The 13232-nt window shown below is 44.1% G+C and overlaps 1 protein-coding gene across 1 annotated transcript; it reads right to left on the bottom strand.

The window, feature by feature from the left end:
• Positions 1-6336: 6336 nt before the first annotated feature.
• On the bottom strand, positions 6337-10493 carry SLC30A1 (solute carrier family 30 member 1). Its single transcript, XM_080824209.1, has 2 exons — positions 9238-10493; positions 6337-7596 (listed from the first exon to the last, which is right to left on the bottom strand). Exons 1-2 carry the CDS (start codon positions 9851-9853, stop codon positions 6695-6697), a joined length of 1518 nt encoding a protein of 505 aa, XP_080680335.1. The 5' UTR covers positions 9854-10493; the 3' UTR covers positions 6337-6694.
• Positions 10494-13232: the final 2739 nt, after the last annotated feature.

Raw genomic sequence — 13232 nt, 5'->3', positions numbered from 1 at the left:
AGTGAGTTCTCACTGGTTAGCTTTTATGGTTTCCCATGGGGCCATTCTGCCTCCCCTGGGGACATTTAAAACAGTTAGGGTGTCTTGTTGGGGGTGGAAGGCAGGAACTACAGGCATTTGTGTGGAAGGAGGCCAGTGTCTCTCAACTCAGTGCATGGGAAGCTCCTGGACTTGGACAAATTATGTCGCCCAAATGCTAACAGCACCATTTGAAAATCAGATGGTCCCCTCCCTGTGTCTCACCCACACTGATTTCATTCAATCTCCTCTACTCCTCATACCCCCACAGACCTGCTGTCTCCAGCATTAAAGGAAATTTAAGCTATAGTTCTTGTGTTTTAGCAGAGCAGTGAATACCCAAGACAACGCTATACGGTAGCTTAGATAGAAAATACTACCAGTTTGTAGCGACTAACAGTCGTCCATGGGGCTAGATTAAAACAGGGAGAGGCCCTGAATTCTAGCAAAGGTTGTTTTTCTTGTCCTTCATGTAATTCAAAATAAAAACGACACTAAATCATAATGTAAGAAAATCTAATACCTCAGAAAAGTCCTGATTCGTCCTATGGTGACTACCATGATTTTTTTTTAAATAAATAGCAAATGCCTTAAAGTCTATTTTCCTCATTTCTTTTGCGTTTCTATTGCTGCTTGGATGAAAATTAGGGAACTCTTCATTTTTAATCTACTTAAGTTGGTTGTTGATGATTCAAAGTGAGGGGAAAGCAAGCTACTTGGTGGACCCCTGGGCAGAATTTCAGCTTTATCACGTACTAGCTAGATGACTTTGCGTCAGGTGCTGAATAGGTCTGTAAAATGGGAATAATGAAATATGCCTAACGATTTGTAAGAACTCCGTGAAAGCGTGTGTCCCTTAGTATATTTTTATAAATGCTCAGAATATTATAGCTATTAATAGTATTATTACTATATCTTCAGTGCTCAGTGTGTTTTAGCTATAAATAGTATTTTTTTTCTTCCAGTCCCACCATTCGTCAATATTCATTCAAACACCTTTGAAGTGTGTGCCCATCCCATGTGCTAAATCCTGAGGAAATATACTCGGACCTCACAGTTTGTGATTTAAAAGTTCATGACAGGGGCGCCTGGGTGGCTCAGTGGGTTGGGCCTCTGCCTTCGGCTCGGGTGGTGATCTCAGGGCCCTGGGATCGAGCCCCGCGTCGGGCTCTCTGCTTGGCGGGGAGCCTGCTTCCCCCTCTCTCTCTCTGCCTGCCTCTCTGCCTACTTGTGATTTCTGTCAAATAAATAAAATATTTTAAAAAAATAAAATAAAAGTTCGTAACAAAGTTTGCTACAACAAAGTTTGTTCAACAAAGTGAAACAAGTTTGTAAATGAGCAAATACCACAAAGTGCCATGAATTTCTTGATTACACACACACACACACACACACACACACACACACACATATACACAGTCTATATAGCCTACAGTGGGGAGCAGAAATGGTCGATTCGGAAGATGCAGAAATGTCTATGAAATTCTTCCAAAAAACAATGCTGTCCCTGACTGTTTCGAGTATTTTCGTCTAATTCAAAAGCAGCAGCTTTCATCCAGATGTGCCATAGATAGTACACAAAGTTATGTTCTAGGGAATGTTGGCAAATACTTCTTGGAAGACCATATTGCCTGAGAATTCTTTTCTGAATCCTTGATAGCAAGACACATCCAGATAAGAAAACAAGTTGGCCGACCGTTGTAAGATACTGATTCTATTCTATGCATTCTGACTTCAGAAATGTTGAAGTATATAAAAAGGATGTGTTTGGAATCAACTGAAATGTGGTATATGTAGATGTGGGCATGCGTATTTGAGTAGTTCATTCTCTTAGCGTTGACTACATAGTAAATGGATTTGTCTTCCTGTCTCGCTTTGTCTACTTGCCACTCCAAATCTATGCTGTATCCTTTCCCATTTTCTCATTTACCCAAATACTGAAGGCTTCCTCCATTCCTACAAAATCAAATTCAAACCGGTTGACATGGCACTTCCACCTTTTTTTTACTTTGAAGATTTTGTTTATTCATTTGACAGAGAGCACAAGCAAGGGGTGCTGCAGGCAGAGGGAGAGGGAGAAGCAGGATCCCCACTGAGAAGGGAGCCCAAGGTGGGTCTCAGTCCCAGGACCATGACCTAAGCCACCCAGCCACCCCACAACCTTCTCTTTGGTCCTACCTTTCGGTCCTCAATCCTCCATTCTATGCCCCCTTGACTCTCAGCCCCCATCCCTCCTTTCAGTTTTAACCTACATGAATCCTTTGCAAAGATTTTCATCCCTTCTTTGGAGTGTCACTGTATTGGTTCTATTATCTCTTGGCATTTTTTGCCAAATGATTTTCTTCTGCAATTTTTCTCTGCTTATCTCCCAGCCAGAAGCACAAGTTCTTTAAGGAAATTGTAAAATATTTAATAATCCTTGTTAGTAACTATGCTTACAAATAGCAAGTAGCAAAAGCAGCAGGTTAATCTGTAATTACATAACGTAAATGCTTAATGTTTGTTAACAAAAAAAACTTCACAGCGATTGAATACTTCATGTTAGTGAGTCTTTGCTGTGTTACCCTTTCTATTTCTTTTGCAATTTTTGCCCATCTTTTTCGTTCCCCAATACTATCCTGTAGCCTGGTCATCCTGCACGCCCAGCAACACTCCAGCTGCGATTTCCCTTTAAACCCCTGAAATCTACATAAGCCAACGGAGGGGAGGCCACATGCACAAAACAATGAAGTAGATATTAAAATTAGTTTATTTTTCTACTTAACTTTTAATAAATGAGAAGAAACACAGTAGTCTGTCTCATAAAGAACATTTATAATACATAACAATCCATAAAGCCTCATGGTGAGGTAGGAACAGCTTTGGAAAACAACGCACGGTCATAAAACATACAAAAAGTTAGGTAAAATGTTGCAGCACTAAAGGACATTTTATATGCATCTGCATTGAATGAGATGATAATTGCATTTAACTGTGCCACATCTGGCCCAAAGGACAGCCTATGGTCGACACAAAACAACACAACATGGAAGTTTCATAAAGAATCACACAATACATTGATACACTTCATTGTGCTGTTTCAAGGCGGGACCATAACATGGCAATTTGTGTCTTTTTCTATATAGCCACATAGTAATTGTATGTTACATTCCCTTCAGCATCTTTTTGCCAAAGACACTGGACCACAAAATTTTTGGTTTAAAAGTTTAAACTGAATGACATACAAAAGGCTCTTGTGCCAGTGAAAATGACTGCTAAATATTCCAGAGCTTGTTGGTAAAACAAAATAGCATTGCCACATAATATTGGTAGAGCTACATCAAAATAGTGCTATTACAATTCCCCTTTCAGATGGCCAAACACTGTATTTGACAGTTTTCCATTTAAAAAACAACAAAAACCCTCCACCTTCCCAAGAGTTTTAACACTGTTTTACGCCTTAACTGAAACTCCATTAAAATAAATATTTCTATATTGTAGAATTATTCTCCATATTTGTATATGTGTGAACATCTTAAGACAGCAGGTAAATGACATATCATTCAAATGATATCTGCTTATAAACAACAAAAAGAATCTTCAACTTAATACCAGTTAGCCTACTAAATACTTCACATTAGGTTCCATAGGCCCTTTCCCTCAAAACTTTCCAAAAATTCAAAATTAACTGAGCATGTTAACAGGATACAAACATGTTAACAGTTTCCTACCTACTGAGATTTTTCCAAGGTGCTCTTGATGGAAATTTTTCCTATTCAAATTACATACCTTAGTTATTCAAACATTGTTTTCTAAAATGCTAAAATTCATACACCTAAGTTTTTGCCCTTTTGGACTTTTTTAAGGTTCTAGTCCGTACTTTTACAACGCAGATGCCCTTCAAAAAACCCTTATTAAACAATTGCGGAAGCTGAAAGGTGACAAAGGAGAAGGAAATCTCTCCTCACTAAGGCGGCATTTGGCTTGGAAAAATTGGAGTTGGTTTGATTTCAGGCACATGCAGCACCTCCTTTTCACTAAACTGAGACAACAACAAGTTTCTAAACACATATTCTACTAAATACACTGATCTTGCTCAAATATAAAAGAGCCAGCAGGAGAGATGCACCTCCTAAAATTGATGCATTTTTGCTATAAAACAGCGTATTTAAATATCGGGTTTAAGTCTCCTAAGAATTCAGGGTATTTTCCCTCATTTTCTTCCAGGAAGGAATAAGCTATTTTGGAAAAGACACTTAAATCCCACAATATTTAAATATAAAAGCATTTTTTAAAAGATAATGCTAAAAATGGGTTAGAAAGTGCATTGTAAAGAAATAAATAATTCTCTGCTAAAACTCAAAAGGTGAGTCAGTGCCCACAGATTTTGCTATTATGACAAAGTCCTTTGAAAAAAGAATTCTATGGTACCACTTGGTTACATGTAAGTGATTCAAAAATTATGAAAGTGAAACAACTGAAATCTAAAGGCTGTTACCTTCAAAGCACTTCTGGGGAAAAAAAGAAAAAAAAAGCCCTTGTCCCATGCTTATACACCATTAAAAAAAAATACAAACCCTCATTTAGCTGATGTCTTATACATTATACAACCTTTAAGAAAGACCCAATAAAGCATTTGTAAAGAAAACCCCACTGAATGTATTTTACCAGTTATCCTATTTTATGTGTCATTACCAAAATGTTCCTATAACGTAAACTGTTTTAAGATCTTAATAAAATGGTTTGTAGTTTTTAAGTGTTGAATCAGGAATGTATGTGATACAGTACGGTTTGAAGCTTTCTTTTACCCATATGAGATTCCCGAATTTCATGTTTAAAAAAATTTTTTTGCAAAATTCAAAGTAACTTCCAGCTTAGGAATTGAATTACACAGTTATCAGATAAGAGTATTAAAAGATCAAGATGTATTGCAAATTGGCAGGTTATGGTTTTGGCCCATTATAGCAAATGTGAACTTACAAACTGTGTTCCTAAAATTACCTCATTCTCATTGGAAAAATCAGCTGTTCTTAAATAGGCCCATTGCCAGCAACAGGCTTATACTAGAAAAAAACACACCATCTACCACAAAAGACCCCTTTAAAAAGTTAACTGTCCAATGCCAACCAACGCTTCCATCTTAAGACCCATTAAACAATGAATAATTTCAAATCCCAAAAGATAGCCATCCCCAAAGTAGTCAGCTATAAAAGTTACTGAAGTAGTCAGGATACCTTATTTCTAGAAAAATAGAGCTATACATGATAACTGATATTAATATTCATCCTTATGAGGACAAAAATCTAGTTTCTTCACAAAGCATAACCCCTCTCTGTCAAGAAAAATATAACTTAAATATCCTTAAATACTATTTGCGTATGGATTCGAAACCCATAGCAACAACGAAATAGCCAAGAACAATGTCCTGTGTAGATACTGTGGCATCTTACAAAATAAGCCTCTATTGCAAGATCTGAGCAATGTTAAGACAGGATGACCTACAGAATCTTAATTATTAATTTTGCCTTAACTTTTTGAAGAATTTATTATCCAAACTGCATTAACGATTAGATTTCCTTTCTCTCCTACGTCAGTGGCTCCAGGCAAAGCACGGGAACTGCTGGTTGTCCTTGAAAAAAAGCTCCATTTGAATCCATTCATGATCTGTCACCATGAAATGACTCTCTTAAGTTTTGTTTAAATACCTACAATTTGAAAGATTACACGAAGAAGCTTGCATTTAACATGTAACTATCAGATTAGCTCTAATGTCCTTAAAAAATATCTACTGTATATATTTTGTAAGTAAACTTTCAGCTCAATGCTCCTAATGCCAATCTTTCAAAGAAAGTAATGCTGGTGAACATGTCCACATTTTAGACTAACTTTGGTAAAAGAAAACATGAGTTAAAATTCTCCTGATAATTTAAAAATGCGGTCTGAATATTAACTTACAACAATGTAAATATTTAATTTGGTAAACCTTCTTCCCTGCCCTTACTCTCCATATGCCCTATTATATATAAACCAGGGCTCAACTTGTTAATTATCGCAACTGTTTATTAGAATAATACTCTCAGCAATATAGAATCCAGGATGGTAACTGATCTTTAGTTATTACAAATACCCCATGTGAAGAAAAAAGGGGAATTTTTCCTAATAATATCCACGAGTCATTCTTAAAAACATGCTGCCATTATGCTCTGTAATGATTTCAGAGGGCAAGTAAGTATTACCTAAAACGTCAAAGGAAACAAACCTGTTGATGATTTTTCAAGGTTAGTGATTATAATTCTAAAAAACAAAGTGTAACACCGGGGGAAAAGAAAAGCAGAGAAATTCCAGTAACAATTTTAATTTATTTATCCCCCTAATTAATTTTTTACCATGGAAAAACTGGAAATCAAATGTCATTATGTTATATAAGGTTTATACTTACTTTAAACAAAAATGTAACATCGTGTTAAAACTGGCTTTCCAAAATTGTTACAGCATGGCTGTACTCTGCACTAATAATCACAAAGTTGTAATATAGAACTCTGTTAAGCAGTCCCATTATGTTCTTACAAAAATAGAATTAAACTGTGTGACCGGACAAGGACTTCAATTACACTACTTGGCAAACTTAGAATTTCAATGGAGTCTTTTTCCTCTTGCAGTTTAAAGCAAAAGTCAAATATCACATCTTTCTCAAGACTCATAAAGATGATTCAGGTTGTTTGTTTGGCATTTTTTTAATCTCTATCACAACAGCTGGGATGCTTTCAACTTTAGTCCTCCTGGGCTGCTTCTCTAGATTGTCACTAAGTTCTAGACAAGAAATGCTAACTGCTGGGGCCTTTTCTGCTTCCTTTCCAGAAGGGGCTTGTGGCCGTGTCCCACAACATTGCTTCAAAGCACACTGAGTTCTGCAGGCAAGTTCACATGGGACTACACTTGATTTAGAGCCTACACTAGCAAATTCAGGCTGAATGGTGGTAGCGTGAATTCCGTGATTATGAAAAACGTCTTTAATGATTTTGGCCACCTGCATGTATGATGTCGGGTCTTCACATTTTATGTGGGCAGTGGCAATGATTCTGCTTCCAGCAAGTTGCCAAACATGTAATTCGTGAACTTCCTCAACTCCTTCAACATCTCGAAGTTCTTTTATCAAATTTTTTATATCAATTTGTTTGGGAACAGTTTGCAGAAGAATGAGAGCAGATTCCTTAAGTAATGGGTAAGTTGTGTAAAGAAGTATACAAACCATTACAATGCAAAGAGTTGGATCTAAATACAGCACCCAGCAAGGGCCGGCCTCATGAACTGCTGTGTGAGTACTATTAAGCACTTCTACAAATGCTTTGCAGGGGTCAGGGGCACATGGATTCACACAAAACTCCCCTTCAGGACAACCCTTCCAAGAAAAGTAAAAGACCAAGGCATTTACTACTACAATCACTGAACCCAAAGCATCTCCAAAGACATGCAGAAAAACTCCACGCATGTTAAGCTGTGCAGCCTTATCATCGTCTTCCAATTCCACCTGGTCAGGTTCTCTGATAAGATTTCCATTCACTTGTACTTCCACCGCATCATTTCCGGACTTTTCTGGATCTACAAAGAAAGAAAAAATGCTGTATCAAATACATCTAAAGTGTTTATACAAACATCTTCATCTGATTCCATTTTAGTGAAAGAAGTAAAAATTTTTCATGGAACATAATTTGAAAATGTGCCCAGGGCAGTTTAGTATAAAATGTCATACTGGGAACAAGCCAGGGCACAGCAGCCAGGGCTACATAAGTCATTAGGAAGATACTAACTCCCTAATCGAACCACCCTCTTACCTCCCCACCTCCAAAAAAAGTTCATCTTTTCTGTGGGGGGTAGGGGTCCTGAGAACATTCCCCTATGCTTTTTGGCATATACAAAAACACAAGAAAACATGAAATTGAATGCTATCCCCCATAAACTAAATGCCAATTATGGAGAAGTCTACCACAAATGCCTGATTTGACAGAGCTCTAGTCACTCTTTGTCATGAAGGTGTGTTGCGGCTAACTCAAACTTTTATCGTGAATATAAACCAGAGTCTCTTGGTGGAGAGGGTTTAGAACTGACAAATCAGCGATATAAACCCACCAACGGTAATAAACTTCAGGAAAAGGTGAAATAAATGAGCTCTATCTACCCTACAGGTTCTTAAACCAAATATACCCATCTCTTAAAAGGAATTACTATATACACACGAGAGGAGCTTAATTTTCTTTGGAATAACACCTTGCAGAGTGGAAGTGAGGAGACAGTCAACTGTTTATTAAACCTTTTCAATGTACAAGTTCAATTTCATTAACATGATATCCTGCATCTTCAAAAAAGAACAAGCTGTCTACAAAGTATCAGATAAATGTAAATGAAAAAAATTAGAAGGAAATACACCAAACTGTTATCGTCATTAGAGCCTGGGTAGTTGGGCTTTGGTTGATTCCCTTTCCCAGCTCTTGTCTTCCAACATTTTCCAAATTGCCTTCAAGAGCAATTATATTTAGAATGAAAGCAACCAGTAAAAAAAGATGAGTAAGTTACCATCACTTTTATTTCGGTATGATTTTGGAAAGTCCTAAGTGAAATGTTAAACATGACCAAACTGGTCCTAAATGAAGGATTTGCAGGATTAAGCTCAAACTTTAGATAATTAACTGAAATATACATTGCCGTTCTGGAAAGAAACCTTTAACCAATGTTTTGGGCTCAGGAAAGTCAAAGGCTAGATGGCTCTGACTATAATACTGAGAAACTTGCTTAAAGGGCACAAGAACCGCTTGGGCAGGGCAATGTTTCCAATGGCCAACCACTAAGGATAAACTGGGGATCCTCTCCGTTTCCCAAGGGGTGGGGGCGAGAAATTTATTTAGGAAGCACTTTTGATTCCGTGAAAACCAAAATCAGTCTCTCGAAAGGACTGCTAGTCAGGGCGTCCAAGTGCAGCCGTGCATCGCAGCAGGCTGACGGTCACCTGCCGACCCTTTCCCCACCGTCAAAACCACACAGTCCCCACCGCCACTCCCAGCCGAAAGGGGTCCTGTTTCCTCGTGTGCCCTGCGGGTGCGGGACCTGGAGGGCTAGTGGCGGCGGCGGCAGCGCGGCGCCGGTCGGCGCGGGCACCAGGGGGCGTGCGGGCCATCCCTCCCAGGGCCAGGCTAGGGTCCGGGCTTCCCCTGACCCAACCACCTGCGGTGGCCACTCTCTCCTCACCTGGCCGGTCCAGTTTCAGCCCGTTGGAGTTGCTGCTATTGGACACCAGGGTGTTGGTCTCCTCCTGGTCGGGCCTCTGGTCGCCCGGGGTCACGCTGCCGTCGCTGTCCCCGGTGCGGTTGCTCTTGCTGCGGACCCCCTTGGCGTGGCCGTGGCCGTGACCCCCGTGCGAGTGGCCGTGGCCGGAGTCGTTGCCGAAGCCACTGTGATGGTGGAAGAGGCAGAGCCCCATCACGTTTACCAGCAGCCCGGCCACGCCGACCCCGAGGACCACCAGCGGCTGCTGCATCTCGTGCGGCTCGATGAAGCGCTCGATGGCCTCCAGCAGGATGGCGAAGCAGAGGCCGGTCAGGAAGATGGCGTTCACCAGAGCCCCCATCACTTCGGCCCGGATCCAGCCGAACGTGTTCTTCTGGGTGGCGTGGGTCCGCCGGGCGAAGCGCTCAGCCACCAGCGCCACCACCAGCGCCAGCACGTCCGACAGCATGTGAAAGGAGTCGGAGAGCATCGCCAGCGACGAGGTCACCCGGCTCACCACCACCTCCAGCACCATGAACATGAAGGTCAGCATCAGCATGCACAGCAGCCGGCCCCGGTTCCGACCCCAGCACCCCATGGCTGCGGCTCACGGGCCCGCCGAGCGCGGCCCGGCGGCTACACTGGCGGTGGTGGCGACTCGTCGGCGGCCGGCGACCCGGCGGCGGAGGCGGGAGGACGGCGCGGGGCTCTCGCCGCCCGACCGGGAAACCGCTGAGTGGCCTCCGCGACCGGACGGGGACGAGCCCGGGGTCAAGCCCCGGAGCCCCCGCGCCTGAGGGCGTCCCCGGCGGGCCGGCGGCGCGTAGCTCCTCAGGCGTCCGTGCTCGGAGCCGGCGCGGAGGCCCGGCTCAACCCCAGCAGTCCCCGCACCCCCAGCGGGGCAGCGGAGGCCGAGGCGGCGGCTGCGGCGGCGGGGAGCCGGGGCTCCCGGAGCCCGGGGACGAAGAGCCGGAGCAGGAGCAGGAGCAGGCGGGCGGCGGGGGCGGGCGACGGGCAGCTCCGCGCTACGAAGGCTCCGAGCATCTGCAGGGCTCTCCACGCAAGTCTTCCCCTCGCCGGTCTCCTCCGCTATGGCTCGAACCGGGAAGCCGACGCCTGAAGAGCTAAAAAGGCGGCGGCCACGGCAGCTGCACTCGGCCCGGTCTCCGGCGCCTTCTTCGCCCCCCCGCCTTTGCAGACGGTTTACAAAAAAACTTTGCTTTGCACTCGGAACCCCCGTTTTCACACGGACCCGAGCGTGACAAGGCCTCGGTGCCCCGCCCACCAGGCCCGGCTCGCTTTCCCACTGGCCAGAAACCCCTCACGACAGCCTCCGCACCCCGCCCATCCGCGCTCGCTATTGGATGGAGGCTCGGCGGGGCGGGAGGGGGCGTTGTCGAGGCGCCAACAGATGGGGGCGGGGCCTTTCCCTCCAGGAGCCGGGCGTGGGCCGGGGGCCGCGGCCGGGTGCAGCGGCGGGCGTCGTGGGGGAGGGTAGGGGGCGCGGGGCGCGGGCCGCGTGCAGCAGGAGGGGGAGGGGCGGGCAGGGTCCCCCGGCGTGGCGGGGCCGCTGCTCAGGCCCTGCGGGTCCTCGCGGCGGCCCGCACACCTACGGGGGCCAGGCAGCAAACAGACTTTGATCCTCCGAGCTGAGTCCACGTGGTGAAGGGGAGGCTCGGGAGACAAGTTGACCAAAGTAAAGCCATTTTGGTATTTAGGCTGACCCTTAACCTAAAAGTCAGCAGGTCATAAAAAGAGTCACAAGATCCCACTCATGGAAGACCACAAGACCCGACTCCCTCTGGCAGTAAGAGTCATAGAGGCTGGACATTCTTAAAATTGCTCCCTGTGGGTAATTCCACAACCCTAAGACAACAGAAAAACACCGCTCAGTGTAAGTGATAAGTCAAGCAGTAAGCCCATTCCTATACGTCAGACATTTAAAAAAACAAACAAACAAAACTTACAAAACCGTTAGAGGCGAAGGGGGTCTTCTTCCTCACCTGGGAGAAAAGACCGCTATTTTGTCTATGATGTAGCCCCTTTCTTCTAGCTACACCTCTGTCCCTTTCCCTAAATGGCCTGCTCTCGAATTATTTCTCCTCAAAGCCAAAGCTCCCCGCCCCCACGCCGGACTGCCCTGCCCTGGCGAGGGGCCTGAGACCCTCCCTCTGGCAGCTTCCACTGGCCGGCATCGATAGAAGAGACCAGAGACCCAGACCGCTGTGTGGTCAATGGCAGCCGGGCGGGGGTGGGGGCGGGGGTGGGGTGGGGTGGCGAGATGGGGAGCCGGTGAGTGTGGGGCTCCCAGGTGCATCCCCCTGTTGAAAAGGGGACAACCTGGGCAAGCGGTCCTGCATGGGACCTGAACTGAATCTCTGAAAATGTTTCAGTAAAGCAGACCAACCCTCTCACCACCATCCCTAGGAGACCTTGTGTAACATCAGATATTTCTGTCACTGATTATCTAAAGACAATTTAGGGTACAGACGTCAAGCAGGAGCAACCTGGGTTCTGGTCCTTGCTTTGTCACTAGCCAGCTGTGTGACTTTGGGAGAGTCCACTAATCTCTCTAGACCTGTTTCTTCATCCATCACGTAAAGGATTGGGCAAGAGGAACTCCTAAGATTCTTTCTGGGTCTAAAATTCTAAGGCTCTATGAGTTAACAAACATTTTATTTATAGGCTACAAGGAGCTGAACCCTGTGTTGGTTGCTATGGGGAAGGGGAGGGGCAGTTAAGAATACAGAAAAATGAGCTTCTGTCCAGGTGGAGGTAAAATATAAACATACAAAATGTTTAAGTTATGATGAAATACTCAATAAATTGTGCCGACACTAGTTTAGAGTGCATACATATTCACTGTGGTCTGAGCGGGGATTAGTCCATCTGGAAGTGAAGATTTCCTGTTCCTAAAGTGGAGGGGTGTCTGGAATCAGAGAAAGCAAAGCGGGACCCCTAAAGGCCTCACCACAGCCCCAGAACCGGAGGAAGAAACCCCACTGTTCTGGATCGCTACAAGACAAGAGCAGTGCTAGCCAGTGCCTCAGGGATCTATATATAAGGCTAGTTTGGAGCCATGTTGTTTTGCATTTTAAAAAATATTTCTATTTCTGTTTTTTTTCTTTTTTTTCCCATTTGTATGTGGTGTGTTTCTCATTTCTCCAACCAAACTGCAAAGCAGGATCCTCGTCTTCTATTTCTGTTCTGCAATCATAGAAAAGAAAGGAGAAAAGTTTCCCAGACAGTAGAAAAGGAGGAATTGATAGGATTTGATGATGAATTGGGAGAGTGAAAATGAAGGAGGAGAATTTAACAAAGATGTTTCAAATGTTAACCTGATAAGGAAAATATTGCTTTAGACATGTGAGGAAGTTGGGGGAGAGGGTGGGAGCAGCTGATTTTAAGGGGAAAATAATTCATTTTTAATGTGCTAAATTTGAAATAAAATCTGGGTGGTGACAATGCTGAGCGGGAAGATGGGTCCTGGGAGTTGATAATCTCCCCTTCTTTGGTATGGATCATTGATATTTAACTGACCACATTGTGGAAACACAGCTTCAAACTTCCTTCCAACCAGCCCCTCCTATCTAGAACTTGGGGAGCCCCTTATGGGCCAAGATATCCTATGGAAATAGCTGAGAGGCAGTTGGAAGACCATTTTGTTGCCTATTGGGAGCTGCTGTGTCCCTTGATTTAAACAATGGATTGCTCCAAATGTGAGAATTTAATGCCCAAAGAGGAACCAACAAGGAGATGTAGAAGGCAATGAACAGGATAGCAATCCCTTCAATAACGAAGCAGACCGAATTGGAAGATGTTAAGACCCATATAAAACAGGCTCAGGGGCGCCTGGGTTGCTCAGTCAGTTAAAGGTCCCATGCTGGATTTCAGCTCAGGTCGTGATCTCAGGGTCATGATCTCAGGGTCAGGAGATCAAGCCCTGCTCGGGCCCCCGGGGAGCCTACTTAGGATTC

This window comes from Martes martes, assembly GCF_963455335.1.
Source record: "Martes martes genome assembly, chromosome: 15".
In the NCBI taxonomy this organism is placed as follows: domain Eukaryota; kingdom Metazoa; phylum Chordata; class Mammalia; order Carnivora; family Mustelidae; genus Martes; species Martes martes.
Note: the sequence above shows the minus strand (reverse complement) of the source record. Positions and strands in the feature narration are given on the sequence as shown.

Bases quoted from the DNA above. Each gene is read 5' to 3' on its own strand.
- SLC30A1 (XM_080824209.1), bottom strand. From the start codon at position 9,853: ATGGGGTGCTGGGGTCGGAACCGGGGCCGGCTGCTGTGCATGCTGATG. The intron at 7,597-9,237 runs GTGAGGAGAGAG...CTTTCTTTGTAG, and splicing joins GCTGAAACTGGACCGGCCAG to ATCCAGAAAAGTCCGGAAAT.